At 41.4% G+C, this 20,429-nt stretch overlaps 3 protein-coding genes across 3 annotated transcripts; 2 read left to right on the top strand and 1 right to left on the bottom strand.

Annotated features, from left to right (window-relative positions):
• The first annotated feature begins 1,758 nt into the window (after positions 1 to 1,758).
• LOC123745148 (uncharacterized) lies at positions 1,759 to 4,929 on the top strand. The gene is made up of 4 exons (XM_069300442.1): positions 1,759 to 2,115; positions 3,006 to 3,107; positions 3,195 to 3,374; positions 3,543 to 4,929. The coding sequence occupies exons 1-4, from the start codon at positions 1,800 to 1,802 to the stop codon at positions 3,746 to 3,748; spliced, it is 804 nt and encodes a 267-aa protein (XP_069156543.1). The 5' UTR covers positions 1,759 to 1,799; the 3' UTR covers positions 3,749 to 4,929.
• A 2,263-nt stretch (positions 4,930 to 7,192) lies between these two features.
• On the top strand, positions 7,193 to 16,160 carry LOC123745147 (lithostathine-1). Its single transcript, XM_069300498.1, has 4 exons — positions 7,193 to 7,233; positions 11,260 to 11,387; positions 11,475 to 11,654; positions 11,821 to 16,160. Exons 1-4 carry the CDS (start codon positions 7,193 to 7,195, stop codon positions 12,024 to 12,026), a joined length of 555 nt encoding a protein of 184 aa, XP_069156599.1. The 3' UTR covers positions 12,027 to 16,160.
• On the bottom strand, positions 15,968 to 20,034 carry LOC138350168 (C-type lectin domain family 17, member A-like). Its single transcript, XM_069300497.1, has 3 exons — positions 19,977 to 20,034; positions 18,187 to 18,372; positions 15,968 to 16,164 (listed from the first exon to the last, which is right to left on the bottom strand). Exons 1-3 carry the CDS (start codon positions 20,032 to 20,034, stop codon positions 15,968 to 15,970), a joined length of 441 nt encoding a protein of 146 aa, XP_069156598.1.
• Positions 20,035 to 20,429: the final 395 nt, after the last annotated feature.

Genomic DNA, 20,429 nt, shown 5'->3' with positions numbered 1-20,429 from the left:
GGTGGCAGAGTGGTGGTGGTGGTAGTAAGGGTAGTTAGTGGGTGGTAGAGAGTGGTGGTGAAGGTAGTGGGTGGCGGAGAGTGGTAGTGGTGGTAGTAGTAGTGAGGGTTGTGGAGGGGTAGAGAGTGGTGGTTGAAGGGTGCGTGGTAACAAGGGCCACAGTCTCCGTTAAGAGACATGTAAGGTAAGGAAGCCCACAAGCTGTGATAAGCTGCGCCAAACCTCACTTATCCTTCAGTTCTCTCTCCTCACTCACACTTCCTGTTTCTCACCTTCTTTATTTCCCTCTCTCTTCCTGTCCCTATCTTGCTCAGCATGTGTGCTTGATGATAGACAGACAGTCATCTTTTAGTGCTGAGCACCTCAGCCCAGAGATAATCAAATGGGATGACAAAGACGTCAGAACGTTTCGTCCTGGACCACTATCAAGCCCAGTGGAACGGCATGATAATGGTCCAGGGCGGACCGAAATAGTACCAAATTCTACTATGTAATTGTCCTATCAAGTCTATGTATGTACGATGGTCCATATAGTTACAAAATGTACTATCTAAACAGGAGACGGATTGTTTTATTTAGTCTCTCGTCTAAATATTTTTTTAAACGAACTCGATTATATATTTGCAGGCATTTATAAATAAATGTCTTGAATATGAATTTGGAATTGACTTACCTGAGCTTTGACCAAACGTTGCTAATGGATGATCTTATTCATCAACCACACAACCATCACTTTACAAATATAGCAGTCCATTAACGGGTACTGCACGCGTGCTGCATCAAACGAGCCTAATAGGCATGTTCATGACATGGCCGAGACCGTGGGACCGAGTAAAGGTACTTGGAAAACATTAATAGCGTGTGTAAGAGGAGTGGTTCGCCTAATATAGAAGTGGCGGGTTTTTCTTTTTAAATAAAGCGCATATATGCATATGATCTTTTGTTTTAAGAAAATATTACATACAGTATACCAACATTAGCTCTTTTTTATATTGTGATGGAATAAATGTTACAAAGAGACAGTTCGTTAGCAAGCAGCATGTATATTTATATAGTCATGTCCAGGTGTTACATGAGCTGTGTTTAAACTGATATTACACGAGGGTAACCCAAGAGCTTGTGATAAAAATATTCTCAATTTTTGTATATTCCTTTTTATATGGTCGTATATTCTGACATTACAAAATATGTGGATTAATCGCTCTCAGTTTCAGCTATTTTTATTAATGCTTGTGTTGCCCTTTTATGATTGTGTATTTTTTTATTTTTTTGTATCAGCTTTACTTTTGTTCAATAGTCAGAACTGTAAACGTGAATAATTTGATCTGATTTGTAATGTTATGGTATATCATGCACAGGGGAATATGGCTATCAAATATCATGTAGTTCCTAGAGAGGTCAAGTATACCCATGTTATAACCATTATCCTCTACGTACTACCATTATCGATAGAAATACTTAAAAAATTATTATTAAATAGTAATTGAGTTCCAAGTTCTATGGGGGTATAAAAGAATGTAATGTAAAACCTTAATCTTATATTTGCTTATTAAAAATCGTTATTGCATGGCTCACGTATCCACGTGTAGATGGATACAGTATTGACTTCTCAAGCAAATTTTGGCCAGCTATGTCGCAGCGCAGTATGAGTTGTCTTTCGTGATAAGGCGCTAAGTGCCAGTATTCGAGGCATAAATGAGTGGTCATTGATTTATCAAACCCTTTCATACGCCTGATGTTGGTCACAGTTTACAGGTAACCAGCGCTAAGGAAGGTGGTCCATCATATCGCCCTCCGTCATGTGGCCGCTGTGGTACCTTGGGGGTGTCCTCTGGGTGACGCGTCTGGTCGTCCCCGATGTCGTCGTCTGGTACCCACCAGTTGATGTCTCCGACACACAACTGGCATCAGGATGGTTGGACCAGGTATGGGCACGCAGCGAGAGGACTTGCGCCATCATCGCCTCCAACACTCCCTCGTGTCACCTGTTCCACTACCAGGACGGTCTTTGCTCACTCTCTGATGTGAATGTTTCCTACGCGACCATGAAGACCCTCTCCATCACCCAGCCCCCCTCCCCGCCCACCACCTCCTGCAGGACCAGATATGGCCGAGGTCAGTTGGAGTCATGCTCGGTTTTGAGGACGGTAATTAGTTATTAATCCATGTGAGCATGTAACCATACACATCATTAATCCCTGTATGTACATGTGGACATACACATCATTAATCCCTGACGGACCGAAACATCGTCGTCTCTTCACTTTCTAGTATGTGGTTTGGTCAACATATTTCAGCCACGTTATTGTGACTCCTCGTCTGCACACAATGGATGTGCTGTGAGGACAGGCTGCGCAATGGGTGTCCGGCGGTGACAGCAACAACCCTATCACATCACTCCAGTGATTGGCTCCAAAACGTCAGGGGCTAGAATTGACAGATGTGAAGTGTGCTAGTTTTAATAGAAGAGAAAGTATTTGTATATAGGTTCAGGTGATGGGTTGTGTAGTGTTGAAGAGATCTTGTGTTGCGTGGTCTCCTGAGTGTTGTTAAGGAAATCAATGTGATACTCGTGATATGAAAGGAGTCTTGTCAACGAGCGATTTCAAATAGTTGTTGAGAGCAAGAATGTTTGTTCTGTTATGGAGACTTTCACTGGTATTTTCACTTTCTTGTTTTCTATCACCAAATGAACCTGTCCACCTACCAGTAAATAGGTACCCCAGGAGTTAATCAGCATGTTGTGGGGTTGCATCCTGGGAAGGGTCAGTAATTCGACCCTGGGGTGGGGGGGCTCTGTAGTTTATACATACATACCATGTACTGTATGTATAAACTGGCTGCCTGTCCCTCGACACAATAAATTATTTGATTTTAATATACCGAAACTGTTTTGGGAAAAAAATATAACTTTATCGCTTCCATGCCAATCTCCATGGATTGTGTACTTGTATCCATGACAAATTCTTGCTGTTACAGATTCTCTCATTGTGATATCTTTACAGTGTGCTTTACGAATGTTGGAATGTTCAGTGAGGGAGAGACCTACGTGCTGGAGTGTAAGAACGCCACCTGCAGTAACGGTGTCTCCGTCTACACTGCGTCAGGTACGATCATGTCCTCACGCTGTCAGTGATCAAGATTATATCCAGTAATATAAAAAAAAAAAATTTCAATGTTTATTTCTGCGACAGCTGTGGCTGAGTGCAGCGCCCCCTTCACTATGGAGTCAGGCGTAGGCTGCGTCTATATGATGTCCACAAACATGACGTGGTGCGATGCCCGAGTGCTCTGTACCGACCTTGGAGGAGACCTCTACGTCCCAGCCAACTTTACTGCTCTTCAGTATTACCTTCTCCCCTACGCATACAAAAGTAATAAAGAATTTTAATTAATTTAGTTGCAATAATAAAATTAACGTCAACTGACGACGCTAAAGACAAGGTGAAAGATAAAACTGATGCCCAGCAAAATTCCGCACCGTAGGAAAATATTCATACATGTACACATATAAACTTTTCATTTCTGTTTTGTCTTTGCAGATGTGTGGGTGGGTGTGAGAGATCAAAAATGGCTGAATGGGAACGCTGTGACAACCGCGGAGTGGGCTACAGGTAAACCCAATGATATGACGATCTACACCTGCTCTAGAATGGTACCTAGTAACAGCCTGTATAATCTTGATGACACAACCTGCTTTAAGGCTTCCTTCGTCTCCTTGTGTCAACGACAAGTTCCCGGAATGTGAGCACCCTTGAGGCAGCGAGGAAGTGGCAGCTGTTGCAGCTTCAAGCCCCACACTTCGTTGTTGGTTCAGCGAGGAGACCGGCGCTGCCACCGTGACGCCGCTTATACAAGTTACCGATGGTTCAGATATGAATATAAGCTCTGGATTATTTTCACTTGATCATTTAATACTTAACATTTAGAAATCTAATTCCATCATGAGGCTTAATGACCCATCCTGGTTATTATAGCACCTTATATTGAATTTAAACTTGCATCTTACGTATTATAAAATTATTGTACTTACCTCTTTCATATATATAACGTCATGTGCCCTGTCTGTAACACCACAAATAGTTGTAGTTAATATTTCACTAATACAAGTAGTCTGGGGTTACGGGGCCCGTGCTACATGGACATTTCGTTCTGAGTAGCTAAATCTAAAACAACAAGTAGTCAGTTCACCCAGGATATTGGCGGCGCCAATGTTGTCGATCTTTGCCATTTCAAAAGTCACTCCCTCAGAAGTGTTAATGTTCACTTGTTGTGCAGAGGTCAGGTCGTGTCATGGACCTCGCTCTCGGCTAAGCTGATACTTGCAATCGGGTGGCTGTGTTCTGTCCATCATACATGCCGCTGCCTAGAAGGTGTGGTAGGAAGATGGCCCCAGGCTATTTCCTGATAGGCGGGGCTTAAGCTCCTGGTTCTCTCTTAAATACTCGAGCAGTTGTACATTAGATATAGAGAAGAGCCTCGCTACACACAGCCCCGCTCGTGTGCCAGGTAAGTTACGGGCTCACCATAGCCCGTGCTACTTGGAACTTGTTTCAGAGTAGCTGAATCTATAACAACTACAACAGCCTCGCTAGACCAGAGAGATTCCAGCAGTATCAGGTCAGAATCTACACAGGACTGTCCCAGGACCCACTGGGAGGTGGGACGGGGAGAGAATGGCCTTGACAGTCAACTCTCCTTCTATAACCAACTTATGCTCAAACACCTTGGTGAGTTCAATTGTAAGGTGATGTATTCTGTGTTTTCCCTAATTATATGTTGTGTAATTTTCTATGGAAAGTCAGCCGTGTTGCTCTCAGTTCTTGTGTAGTGACTCCAATTCTGAATTAGTGTTGAGGAGGGGAAAGTCAAGGGACTTTAACTATCCATGAAATATATAATAAATAATCTCTAAGACATTTTTAATTATCTTCTGATCCTCTTACTCTTGGATTCATTTCTTGACTTATGATCAAATGAAAGCTAGAGTGGAGAGCACCCTGAAGGTTACTTAATAATTAATTATGTTTACTTGGTTACAGTTTTTTTATCTGTTTATAATGATTATAGAGACGACTTCCATTCCTTCTCTTACAATTACCCTTAACTGGATGGTGGCAGCCCTTCTACTTCTTTTTTCTGCCTTTTCTATCTACTCTTACTCATATATACAGATTTGAGAACTGCCATTGAAACATTGCAACAAGAACACGTAAGTGACAACATCAAACTGAACACAAATGTGGTCAGATGGATGTGTCTGAATTAATGCAAACACTCAAACGTCAAGGCCGTCGGGTACTTATCAACTGGGTGCCAAGTCATGTGGGCATAATAGGGAATGACATTGCAGACGAAGCTGCTAATACTTTGCATCTAAGAGAAGAAATGTAAACAATTACATACCACAGAGTCTATCACAGATTAAGCAAGTAATTAGAAATACAGCAACGCAGAAGATGTATAGTGACCACAACACAGCAATTACATCATTATCTGCGGGGTGGTACAAGAATTCAACCAACTACGAAACACTTATTTTAATGAAAGGGAACAGTAGAACAACAGAAGTGCACTTACATTGCATCAGGCTTGGATACCCATGTGCATGGGAAATAGGCTTACAGGTTCTAGAAGATGAGAGGAAATGTCAGCACTGTCGAGAAATGCCCGACAGATCACTGGAACATTATCTAACACAGTGCACAGTTACAAACCCAGTAAGATTTCAACTTAGATTCAACAGAACAGAAGTTATTAAACACATGGGACAAAATCTTACTGAAGCGACCATACGAGTCATAAATACTCATACTCCTCCCAAGTAAAACAGAAACAAGCTACACTTAGAGAGCCAGCCAGAGGCTTAGAGCCCGCGCACGAATATCCCTGAAAAAAAAAGTATAACGTGTCAGAGAAACTCGGAACGGACGCACCAGCCGGGGACCTCCCGTCGTATTTATTCCTTCTGTCCAATATGGCGCCTCCTCCTGAACCCCCCCCCCCAACACCCACGCTCTCGTTCGTGTGAGAATCAATAATTATTAAATTGTGAGTCGAGCCTTTAAAATCGAATTATTACAAAATTCAAATTAAATATATTCATTTGATTTATAATTAAGTTATTGGATTTAAGTTCTGGCCGTCAGTTCATTAACGGGATTTAAGCAAGTAATTATCAAAAGAAGGCACCAATAACTTGATTTAAGAAAAAAATTTAAGTTCGTCAAGTCTAGTTGGTCGACGCCACAAGCACAAACATTGCGTCAGCACTTCATATTATTTATGAAGTGAAATAATGATTATGACAGAGGACAAGTCCTTGAGTTTAGTTTAATAATTAATATTTAATAATTAGTCCTAAAGATTTAAATAAGAGAACGAATCATAAAAATCTAACTTATTATTTTAAAGTTTGTCGTAGCGCAGTCGATTAAGGCAGCGTCTGGGATGCTCTCGGACGTAGGTTCGAACCCTCGTCACGGCTCTTTTGGGTTTGTTCTTAAAGTTTCTATTTAATATGCGAGAAATTATTCCCAATACCACTCTTTGCCAATCTTGCCCCTCTCTCCCAGTCACCACCTTCCATCCTAATATTTAATGATAGATAAATCTTAGTGAGGACGGAATTTTGTTATTTAGCGAGCTTGAAAATGTGTGTATTTTGCCATTTCCTGATAGTCGCGTCCGTGACGTAGTGACGAGGAGACTTGTGATGCTCTCCGCTGCTACTGTCGTGTAGCGGGCGGACGTGCTTGTCGTCGCTATCGGCCGACGTGTTGACTGATGAGCCTGTAAACTCACATTGGGGGGTGGTGTATGTATCATCATGGGTTCCCACACACCCATTCCCGCACGAGGCAGAAACAAATGGGCAAAGTTTCTTTCACCCTAAGTGCCCCTGTTACCTAGCAGTAAATAGGTACCTGGGAGTTAGTCAGCTGTCACGGCTGCTTCCTGGGGTGTGTGTGTGTGTGGTGTGGAAGAAAAAAAAAAAAAAAAAAAAAAAGTAGTTAGTAAGCAGTTGATTGACAGTTGAGAGGCGGGCCGAAAGAGCAAAGCTCAACCCCCGCAAAAACACAACTAGTAAACACCCCTACTCAAGCGGAAGGAGTCCGTAGGACTCAAGTTCAGTGGTAACACTGATTATGACCTTGTCTGCACGACGATCTTCGATGTGCTACAGATAAAGATGGACGAAATATTTGGTTTCCAATCACTGGCAGGAAATAAGTAAGTAATCACCAAAAGAAGGCACCAAGCCGGGAAGGCTATGTAGCACCATCAAATGTGCGGAACAATCATAGGGCGTTAAATATAATTAAGGATGCCAAAATGAGAACAAAAACGGAGCCCCAAAAGCTTAGCAGAATCGTTGTACAAAAGGGGACGACCATATAACGACAGAGAGGGACGAAGAACGACCTGCTTCCGAATAAACGTCATAGCACAAGTTTTAGTTGTAGAGAACTTGAAGCCACGATCAGTGGCCCAAGACCACATGGCATCAATTGTAAGTTGAAGACGCTGTTGAAGGAAAGGCGAATCATCACCTCAACAGCAGAGGGTAAGATCGTCAACATAGAGACGGTGCTGGGAGTAGGGGACGGTGCTGGGAGCGGTGGAAGGAGCTGGGAGCGGTGGAAGGAGCTGGGAGTGGTGGACGATGCTGTTTTTTTTTTATTATTATTATTTTCTACCACAGACGTGGCCACACATTAACAATGCTAACCAGCATATATACATTTTTTCTGTCCGCCATGGACAGGGTTAGAGATTTGTTAAACACATAGTTCAGGGATTTATTGAACAATCAACCACAGAAGGTGATTGTAGTGTTTTTAAAATGCTAGGCTAAGCTACATACGTAAATACATAAATAAACAAATTTACGTATATAAAGTGTTCGATGTGTCTTTTACGTAGTGTCATTAATGTGCATTTACAAAGATGAAATGGAATTCTGATCAGCTTCCACATATACTTTATACACATACGTATACACACACATATACGTACATATACATATATATACACACATGCATACACATACATTTGTCTTTTACTCAGACAGGGTGAGATAGCTGATAGAGAAAGTAGTGTGCAATTTGGTGCTCCGAGTGGTGTTGAGTTGTGGTAACAGCTTGAAGTCACTTGTCAGTAAATCTTGTCATCGTAAAATTATTACCGAGAAGCACTTACAGGTGAAGAAATTCAGTGGTAGACGATAGCGTGCAGCTCCTGCGTCACCAGCCGCTGGGAGGTAAGTGCCATCACTGCCATTTGGAAGAGATATATAACTCACAAGAACATATTCTGCACAAAGCCTCATGTTTTATGCGAGGCTACTTCAACCTGCAAATACTATCCAACCAGAGGTATTTACTTCGCTGACCGTCATTGTCAGTTTGTTGAGCTCGTCTTGAATCAGTGTTCTCCTATAACATTTTGAAATCTGAACATGTCAACATGGCTACAGATTCCAACATGGTTTTCGTAGAAATCGTTCGAATTCGAACAATCTTTATTATACTGTATATATTCGTGGTTCCTAGGTTTTATTATATATATTCGTGGTTCCCAGGGAAATTAAATATTATCCACGTTTACTGCGATAAACGTGGATATATATATATATATATATATATATATATATATATATATATATATATATATCAGTATCAGATGCACGGGGGAATGAGGTGTTGGATTTAAGATGGGCCTTGCCCAGAATGAACTAACATACCCACTGTAGCCACAGTGGGGACAGGAAGCTAGTGGCTTGTCAGAGGTTCCTCTATCATTCCTGATAAAATATTATTACTTTACATAGTCCGCTACGGGCTCACCATAGCCCGTGCTATTGGAACTTTTTGTTCCAGATAGCGAATCTTAACAACAACAACATACTTTACATGTCTAGATTAATGTCATATGCATCTAAACTTATGACAAGTTCCTCTTGGTTTGCTATGAGACGCTCAACACCATCACAGACAACAGCATTTATTGACGTGATGAGCGCTGCTCCAGACACTCGGTGGCAATATTAGGTACCCAATGGAAGACGCAGTTTATAGGTACCCAGCGCCGAGGTAGGTCGACAGTCATATCGCCCTCCGTCATGTGGCCGCTGTGGTACCTTGGGGGTGTCCTCTGGGTGACACGTCTGGTCGTCCCCGATGTCGTCGTCTGGTACCCACCAGTTGATGTCTCCGACACACAACTGGCATCAGGATGGTTGGACCAGGTATGGGCACGCAGCGAGAGGACTTGCGCCATCATCGCCTCCAACACTCCCTCGTGTCACTTGTTCCACTACCAGGACGGTCTTTGCTCACTCTCTGATGTGAATGTTTCCTACTCGACCATGAAGACCCTCTCCATCACCCAGCCCCCCTCCCCGCCCACCACCTCCTGCAGGACCAGATACGACAGAGGTCAGTTGATGTCACGCTCAACTCTTGTTGTTTTATTGGCAAAAAGTTTCATACATACATCATTAATCCCTGTACCCATATGAACACACGCATGCACATTATCATCATTAGTCCTACCCAGTTTGAAACTTTTCTAGCCTGACTGTATTCTAATTTCACATGCATTACCTTCCTGTCCTATCCCAAATCCTTATTCTTATATCTCTTGTCATTAGGCTGTGGTAAATTTGTGGTTACATTGTGTCATTTACCGCTCCATAGTGCTCCTGGGCTGATATAATATACTCAAGTTTAACAGATAGACAAGCCACCAGGCAGGGTACATGTCGGCCCGGCCCCCAGGGAGACTGCTCCCACCAGTCACTAAGTGTCAATCACATATATACCCCCCACGCTGGACACAATGCAATCTAAGTAACTTTACAAGTTTGTTACAGTTCTTCCCCCTATAACAAAACCCCTTGCACTGCCTGTTGAGATTTACTTTAATGCTCAGTATCCACCCCCTGGGACAGGAATAAAGGCTCACAAATGAAATAGGCGACTTAAACCTCTGAAGGAGATACACTTGGAATGTCCCTTAAGCTAAAAAATCCTCTTCAACCGTACTCCTACAAAACATAGCAGATGTAAAGTACGACAGAAGTTGCACACGAATTAAATGAGCACGGTGGTCAGTACATAAAGGAAAAAATAAGGACTTATCTGGTGTAACAATGCCAACAGTCAACATAACACACCCGTCGCGGACCAACTTCAGCTCCAAAATGAAAGCGGCGTCCTCAAGTTGCCACGATCAGCAAAAATTTCGTACAGTAACGCCTATTAATTGTAATCATACAACAACCCCCATTCTATTACAACACACAATAAATGATGTAACTGTCTGGCTGTCTCTTAATTAAATAATTTACTCAACAATTTCTCTTAAAATTAGCAAGGAGCTTACAGGGGTTTTAATTAGTTATGCGTTTGGCAGCATTCCAGGATTGTAACTGCCCTTGACTCAATAGGTACACTTTATATCTTTGTAATAGATCATGTTCCACTATTTAAGACCAGCCTGGTCATACATAACATCCCTTCCAAGTACTATATAATCGTAATAGGCTTAGCGCTATCCCCTGATGATCACATTACTTTACCATTCGCACATACTGGGAATCTGAACACTTCAAATTCCATCACTTGCATGGTGGCTCGCCTACCTACGGTTACATTAGGTGTTCGACCTAAGGCCTATTAACCTCTGGAGGTTTACTAGTTTGCTGACTAAGCAGAAAATATACTTGTCCTGATCATAATCCATGAGTAAAGTAAACTTTCAGGTATACACAGAAGCAGAATACACCGCTCTATATCACATGTTACAGTTTTGCTGTAGCCTAAATATGGATTAGTGCAGACTTTTATCTCCCTCGTGCATCTCTTTATTCTCTGATTATTGCAACACAACGTTATTTATAATAGTTATGTTCCTTCTTCCGGTCCTCTAAATAACAAGAATCCATCCTGTAAGTTAACATACCTACATAATTGCACAGGTTGTTCATCCTGCCAATTGTATCCAGACGCAGCTGGGACGGAATTATCTCAAATGAATAGGCTGTAAATTAAAGGGATTAACATTTACCAACCTTCACGCTTACACAAAAATAAAATAAAAAATCTACCTCAATGTGTGATTTATTATATTAATGTATGTTTATCTTAGGTCGGTAGTCTCCCAGTGATGGAATAGACGCTGATTTATGCAGGTAATCTGCTTAGCTGTCGCTTCCATGCCAAATGTATCCAAGATGTTTTCTTGCTGTTGCAGATTCTCTCATTGTGATATCTTTGCAGTGTGCTTTACGGATGATGGAGTGTTCAGTGAGGGAGAGACCTACGTGCTGGAGTGTAAGAACGCCACCTGCAGTAACGGTGTCTCCGTCTACACTGCGTCAGGTACGATCATGTCCTCACGTTGTCAGTGATCAAGATTATATCCAGTAACGTAGCAAAAAATAATTTCAATGTTTATTTCTGCGACAGCTGTGGCTGAGTGCAGCGCCCCCTTCACGGTGGTGTCAGGTGTAGGCTGCGTCTATATGATATCCATAAACATGACGTGGTGTGATGCCCGAGTGTTCTGTACCGACCTTGGAGGAGACCTCTACGTCCCAGCCAACTTTACTGCTCTTCAGTACTACCTTCTCCCCTACGCTTACAAAAGTAATAAAGACTGAATGAATTTAGTTGTAATAATAAAATTAACTTCAACTGACGTCGCTAAAGATAAGGTGAAAGATAAAACTGATGCCCAGCAAAATTCAACACCGTAGGAAAATATTCATACCTGTATACATACAAACTTTTCATTTCCGTTTTGTCTTTGCAGATGTGTGGGTGGGTGTGAGAGATCAAAAATGGTTGAATGGGAACGCTGTGACAACCGCGCAGTGGGCTTTAAATTCACCCAATGATCCGACGATCTACACCTGCTCTAGAATGGTACCTAGGAGCTCACTGTATTATCTTGATGACACAAACTGCTTTAATGCTTCCTTCGTCTCCTTATGCCAACGACAAGTTCCCGGGATATAAGCAGCTTTGAAGCACGAGGAAGCCACCCGTACCCTGCTAGAGACAGAAATTGCAGCGAGAAGCCTTATGTTTACCGCTAGTGCAGTTAGAAGCCTAGTTGCATTCTTGAGGCAACTAGGAAACAATCAAAATACGCTCACAGGATGAGTACGGGGATATACAATAAACTACAGCTTACAGAATGAGTACGGGGGTATACAATAAACTACAGCTTACAGAATGAGTACGGGAGTATACAATAAATTACAGCTTACAGAATGAGCACGGGAGTATACAATAAACTAGAGCTTACAGAATGAGTACGGGAGTATACAATAGACTACAGCTTACAGAATGAGTACGGGAGTATACAATAAACTACAGCTTACAGAATGAGTACGGGGGTATACAATAAACTACAGCTTACAGAATGAGTACGGGGGTATACAATAAACTACAGCTTACAGAATGAGTACGGGGGTATACAATAAACTACAGCTTACAGAATGAGTACGGGGGTATACAATAAACTACAGCTTACAGAATGAGTACGGGGGTATACAATAAACTACAGCTTACAGAATGAGTACGGGAGTATACAATAAACCAGTTCCCATTCCTTACTTTTTTGGCCTGTCGTCCCCAACCTGAGTCTAGGCTGAAGAAAATAGATTTAATTAAATGATAGTTTCAAAGTTAAGGAGAATGGAAAGATAATAGTAATTATCAACAGGTGTAATCTAGATCAAGTGCAAAGAATACCTTTAATTTGAGTAACAATGTAATTATGGAATTAAAATGCTATTCATGAATGTGTACATTTATAGGTGGGCTAATTTACACATATTTACAGTAACTTATTTATTTACGAGTCATAATTATGATAATGTAATATCTGAAATTATAAACTGTATACTCAAGATACAGACTTAGATTTAGAAATTACATTAATTAATGATTTTAAAATCATTACAGTTGTCAGATTCAGCGTCAGAAATTATTTCCGTAACATCTTATACAGATCGTTACAATAATGGGTGAACTAATGAGCTGTACATCAGTCAAAATAAAACTTTACATTTTTCGCATCAAATGAATGAGCTTGAATGTTCCGGCCTAGAGGAACGAAGCAACAGTTTTAATTGTGATTCAGACATAGATAAATACTTACTGGCAATCACCATATAAGATTCCCCTAAATTATGTTTCCACTGGAGTATCCATTTCAACTATCACAACCTATTTCATTATACATATGTATCACTGCAAGACATTAAACACGCCCCTAACAGGGAAATTGGATTACTTAACTGAAAACACCAGCCTTTACAACCAGCATGCGTCCTCTGGTGATATCCAATTGATTGATGAAGATTGAGCCACCCAAGAGGTGGCACGAGCATGAATAGCCCGTAATTGTAATAACTACACACTGAATATAAAGATCTCTTGTATTCACCCAGCCCCTAGACAAGGTATTGACAGATTTATTTCTATTTTTGCAAAAGATAATTACAGTTTTCTATAATGATCTTTGGCAAACGATGAGTCACAAGATATGAAGACTTAACCAAACACCAGAAAATGAGGGGACGACGACGTTTCGGTCTGTCGTGGACCATTATTAAGTCGAAACGTCAGTCTCCTCATTTTCTGGTGTGTGCTTTAGTCTTCAAACGAAGAATACATTGTTAATCTTTTACATTATTCCAATAAGTTATTCGCCAGAGCTTACACGTGGTTTCTATACAGACTGCCTTAACTAAGGACATTGCTTTTTTAAATCTACGTAATGGCAGAGTCGCATCAGCTGAGTAGTAGGTCTCTCTAGCCCTCGGCACCCGGGTCTATAGCACTAGTAATCAAGAAGGCTGACAGTGTAAGTGCAAGTGTGTGATCCCCATTAAGTGCTTCTGAAGTTCTGAACCGCAGAGATTCGACTTTTGTGTATATATATATTTGAAGACATATTCCCTTACGGGCGTCTGGTGGTTGAGTGGACAGTACACGGGATCGTGTGGACCGGGGATCGATCCCCGGCAATGGCGGAAACAAACGAGCAGAGTTTCTTTCACCCTGATGCCCCTGTTACCTAGCAGTAAATAGGTACCTGGTAGTTAGACAGCTGTTACAATCTGCTTCCTGAGATGTGTGAAAAAATCCGTTGATTGATTGACAGTTAAGAGGCTGGCCGAAGAGCCAGAGCTCAACCCCCGCAAGTACAAGTAGGTGAATACATGGCAACCGCTCAGAACGAGTGGGTTAGCAACACCTCTCCGCTGCCAAGCGACTTGCAAGGCGGCATGCAAGAAGACTTCGGGGAGCATGATGATGCTTCCTCACGTATTTCTGTTGTGAACTATCTCCGCTTTGTTCCCGAAGGAATCATCAGAAAATGACTGGAAACCTATAAATAGCAAACTCGCGAAGTATAAAGAAAGGAAGTGACAATTTCAGAAGTGCACAGAAAACGGGATCTCGATATCCAGCAGCGGTCGCCAACCTTTCCACCAGTCACGAACCACTAAATTCATAATTTTAAATCCCGCGGACCACTAATTTAAATCCTGCGAACCACTAATAACATACAGGTCTTATTAGTGGTAATTATAATTATAATCGATAATGGACCACTCATCTTCAACAATCATTTTTGTTAAAGCAATTACTTGCTTTTGCATATTTTCACGCATTCTCTGAAAATATGCAAGTGGTTTCCTAGCTAACTCCGGGTGTTTAAAGTGCAAGTGTCTTTCGAGTTTGAAAAGTTTTACGGCAACACTGAATAAACTCTCAGAACACACAACACAAAGCGGCCGGGGATGACGCATCTCATTATCAGGTTCTTGAATAAATTCAAATTTCAGGTAGTTCGAATCATATTTTCTTTACACACAGATATCACAATAGCGTGATGCATCAAATGAACAAATCCACAAGGGCCGTGATGAGGATTCGAACCTACGCCCGAGAGGATCCCAGATGCCTTAATCGACTGAGCTACGACATGGTCAAAAGAATTGCAACCAGATTTGTTCATATTTTGTTTATATTTTGAGTGTTTTCTTTTCTCCGCCTCCAGTTGGAATGTTGTTGGTAATGTTGGCTTACGAGGCCTGTTGAGGCTCTGAATCATTGATCAGCTCGCGGTCAAGTACACATATTACTATTATCATTAGTTACATTATCGTTTGTAGTGCAAAAGAAATGCAAAATATTCCTTTGTCTTCTTAACTTTTTATAGGTTTATTGCGTTCGAATCTGACACAAAACAAGAAATGACAGTTATTAAAGTCAAACTATTTGATGCCATTAAATATAACAGTTAAGGAAAATACAGTTACATACAATACACAAATAAAATAAAACATTCAGAATATAAGAATTTCTTAGAATATTATTTTTGACAACAACACAGCTATGTGAACTCGCAGCAAGACTCAGACTAAGAAAACACGGAAGACCTAGAGACCTTCACTAACTCACCAGCTCTATAATTGGCATAGCTTTCCCACCGTGACCGACCCCCCCCCCTAAAAAAAAGCTATCTATCCATTTACAGATTTCCAGTATCAGCTATTGGTAATGGCTCCAGAGAGCCTCCACTTACGGGCTATCCATCCCCGTGCCACCTATTGGGTGACTTAATCTTTATAAATCAATCAATCATCAATCTGTAAATCCATCCTTCTGAAGATGTATTATTAAATACGAAAGTACTTAAGGAAAATCGTCTTAATCCTTCCTTTGTGGGCTGACACTGTCACATTGTTTATCACATGTTAATTTTCGTGATATATATATATATATATATATATATAAAAGTTCAACTAAATTTGAACAGAGGGAAATAAATAAGCTGTTCCTCTGAGCTGGCAATGTTGCTTCACACTTGACACTGCCACAGCTGCGGTAAGTGTGAGTGCAGAGAGGCTCCCTCGCTGCTTCCAGGGTCCTCACATTCAGGGATCTGGTAGTTGACACAAGACGAAGTAAGTATTAGCACAGGTGATGTCATCTAGTAGGTGCGGGTAACCCACTCGTTTTACCATCCTTGCGCAACAGTCAATTGCATCATTGGGTACACCTGGGGACCACTCTGAGGCCGTGACATCGTTCCCATTCAACCATTTCCGTGACTTCACACCAACCCACACTTCTGTGGACGGACAAAACACAGATTAAGTGAGTGATCACCTGCAGTGCACCTCCTCCTACTGACGTTTGTTGTTTTAGATTTAGCTACTCAGAACGAAGTGCCCATGTAGCACGGGCTATGGTGAGCCCGTAATCCTACCGACGTCTCGACGCTAAGTAAACCACAGAGTGAGGAGGAGAGGGAAAATGAGGTGACGTGCAAGCAGAGCTTCTCGAGCAGCAGGTCTTTAGGGTATTCCTGCAAGCTGGAGTTTGCTCCCAAATTGGGTTAAAATTTAATAACAGAAGCAAGTCTAATTTACACCATTGTTATTTTATTGTGTATCTCTCTCTCCTTTGGTTTAAAACTTACCAAGGTATTTTTCTCTTCAATAATGCTACTCAACAATCTTGGTACACGTTAAAACTTCAACACAACCATTTCTTACCTTCAGCCTTTTACAATCTAAAAATTATAAAATTTTCTGGTATTGACTTAATTGTTCCAACATCTATATGTATTCCCTTTGTTTTTATGTATCGGGTTCACCTTCACTTATTTAAATCTACATTAGCAGTAAACATTTATAATGTCAGAGATTAATTTTGTCAATAATCCTTGCATTTTCTCAAGAAAATTTATTTACATTTGTAGTGACCAAAACTGTGCATGATAATCCAAGTGAAGTCTCTGTAGTCTGCAACCCGTCCTAACTAACACAGCGTCGCAATTGGGGAGTAGAAATAGCCTAAGCTACTCTATCCCTTTGAGATGTATTTATTGCTTATCTCAATAAATATACTTGAACTTGAACTTGCGTCGCAATTTGACGCACACTTTACCCAAGGCCAAAAATCGTCGTACTAGAAAATGGTAGCGGCTCGTGAAGTTGACATAATGTCCAATTTTCTGTTTTGGGTCGTCTGGTAGGTTAGGTTAGGGCGCTTTAGTACGACCGTTTCTCGACGTTGAGAAACCTTAGGAGGACGGGCTGTTCGAGGAAGGTGAATAACAACATCAATGTTGCTATTAACAGCTCATTTAGATATTAATCCTAATATCCTCATGGCCCCCTAAATCACCATTAATACTAGGCTGTCTTAACTGCTTACCACGCCCACCACCCACTACAATATTCAGCTGTCCACATTGAAATGTATCTATAACTTAACCCTCCAGATTTGAAGCATTTAGACTTATTTCTATATTTTCAAAAAGTCTTTAAATGTATAATGTATTTCCTATGTAAATGTAAATGTATGTAAATGTAAATGTATTTCCTGTCCGAAACGCTGCGCGTACTAGTGGCTTTACAAGATTGTAATTACCATATTATGTATCCTCACATTCCCAATGTACCTTCTTGTATATGCATAAATAAATAAATAAATAATATAAACTATTATATAGTGAATAGTCATGCCCTAGTCGTGAATAGCGACTTATGTCGCTATTCACTACACTATCAGGGTCTTTGATGTGCATTTGTAATAACAGAGGTCCCATAGGTACACCTCCTTAAATCACCATCTCTGGCTGTTACAAAATAAATGTTCTCCGGTGAATCAGTGCTATGAGTCATTCATAAAATTATGGTAGACCGTGTATATCCTCTGGCCATGGATGTGTATCTACTCTGGGCATGGTTTATGGTGTATCTACTCTGGGCATGGTACATTGTGTATCTACTCTGGGCATGGTATATTGTGTATCTACTCTGGGCATGATATATGGTGTATCTACTCTGGGCATGATATATGGTGTATCTACTCTTGGCATGGTATATTGTGTATCTACTCTGGGCATGATATATGGTGTATTTACTCTGGCTCTTGTTTTCGTGTATCTGAAGGATACATTATTACTCATTGTTTCGTTTGGTTTAATAAACGTTTGCGACCTGAAGATTCACAAACTTATCAAAATTATCTTACCATTTCTCAGGATGAGAACAAGAAAGACTAAATTGCTAGTATATTCAACTGAAACAGTTAATTGAACCCAAATTTGCATGTACACAACTAAAGGCAAAATTCTAATTACCGTTTTGGGTGAGGTTACCCAGGTAGTTCTGAAGAGCAGTATAGTCGCTTAGAGTTCCAAGAGAATAGAGATCTCCCCCTATAGCTTGGCAGCATGTTCGGGCGTCATCCCAAGTCGTCAGCGCTTCCTTCAGATAGACGCAACCCACGTTTGGCACAGCATTGAAGGGCGGAACACATACCTCATCTGCCGCAAAAATTTACATTTAGGTTGTGTAATGATATATATATGTGAATATAAATTAAAGCTGAGGGTGACCGCCGTACCTGATGCAGGGGCGGGGACGAGGACACCTCCCTGGCAGATGACGACTCCGCACCCCTGCACGGAGGTCTCCCCTTCGTTAATCGTCCCTTCAGCCGTGAAGCAAACTACGAAGGGATTACAGTTTATTGTTAGCTATTTCATTTATTACTTATATATACGAGTATAAGTTCATAGTGCAACCTGTCCTCCTCCAATCGTGCGATTTAAGCGGTCACAAAAACCCAATATGGACACAACTGTTGACGTTATATATTATGACGTTATATAAACTGTCATATGAACGATTGGGTGACGTTGGCATGTCAGTGTGTGCAGTCCCTCAAGCCTAACACCATCGGTTGGTTAGGTGAGGTTGACTATACATGTTATAGCGCCATTGTAGAGTAACCTTATTGATTGTTGCCGCCGGAGCCGGCTAGTTTATTGTGCACCCCATACTCCTCCTGTGAGCGGTAGCGCAAAAATCATTATGCGTTGATTTTAGTTTTTTTTGCTAATACATTATTGTCTGAGCTATGAAAATATTACAGGATCTGTTATTTGTTATTATTAGTCTTCACAGTACACTACTTGCTTCTTAATCTCAAATGTCGTTTGTTTACTGGAAGCGAAACATAGATACAGTGCAAGGATTTCAGGTATTTTATCCTTAGTAATAAGATGGTTTGCCAGTTCATGTAACGTGAGTTTAGATTTATTTCTAAATGGCTCAATTTTATTGAGACATTTAGAGTCCAAGATATAATGCTCAAGTGTGTGTCCCTGTCTTTGTCCACACATTTTACACTTTAACAAAAAGTGTAACAAAAAGGAAGCCTAGTCGAGGACAAGGCCGCGGGGACGCTACGCCCCGAAATCATCTAAAAAAAAACTTAAGAAGATAGTCCTGGATCTTGAGCATAGTGATGAACCACTCCATGGAGTGTTCGGATTCAGGGCTGAACATTTCACATCCACAGACCTCAAGGAGGGGCACAGGCAGCTGTGACCCTCTTCAGGGAAGGCACTAGACCAACCCTAACCTCCCTATGACACTCCAAATAAAATCCCCATTAATCCTGCATAGTTTAATGAGGCTAGCTCCACCCCCCACTAACATCTGGTCTCCAATATCGAGCAGACCTTCTCTCCTACATATATAGATGGGTTCCCTGGACAAATTTGTCAATAAACAGTAAACTACATTACTATAACATTCAAGTTAGCCATGCCATGACCGATTGGGCTGCAGCAGGACAGCAAGTGATTATAGGAGAGTAATCAACAAAGAGAAATCACATTATCGTGATATATCAATGAGAAAATCCACAAGAGAGGATTCGAATCCTCATCACGGCTCCTATGGATTTTCTCCGAGAAATCAGTGTTACAAAAGTCTGACATTAACGAAGGGATGAGTTGGAGTCAACTGAACATTATACAGTCAGGATACGCCTGGTGTGGTGTGCGTTACCCAGGTGTTGTAGGTCCCTTGGTGGTCTTATTTACCTTGGAAGAGGTCAGTATTCCCTACATCAACTGACCTTTGTCGTATCTGGTCCTGCAGGAGGTGGTGGGCGGGGAGGGGGGCTGGGTCTTCATGGTCGAGTAGGAAACATTCACAGCAGAGAGTGAGCAAAGACCTTCCTGGTAGTGGAACAAGTGACACGAGGGAGTGTTGGAGGCGATGATGGCGCAAGTCCTCTCGCTGCTTGTCCCTACCTGGTGCAGCCATCCTGATGCCAGTTGGGTGCTGGAGACATCAACTGGTGGGTACCAGACGACGACATCGGGGACGACCAGACGCGTCGCCCAGAGGACACCCCCAAGGTACCACAGCGGCCACATGACGGAGGACGATATGACTGTCGACCTACCTCGGCGCTGGGTACCTGCGGACTGCGACCACTGCAAGTACTAATTGGAAATGATTTCGAAAATCAATGAGTAGCTTTGGTAATTTACTAGGAACGTAGTTACCCTTGGCAAGAACTTAC

Source organism: Procambarus clarkii, chromosome 44 (genome assembly GCF_040958095.1).
Source record: "Procambarus clarkii isolate CNS0578487 chromosome 44, FALCON_Pclarkii_2.0, whole genome shotgun sequence".
In the NCBI taxonomy this organism is placed as follows: Eukaryota; Metazoa; Arthropoda; class Malacostraca; order Decapoda; family Cambaridae; genus Procambarus; species Procambarus clarkii.
This window is presented reverse-complemented; position numbering and strand designations above follow the sequence as displayed.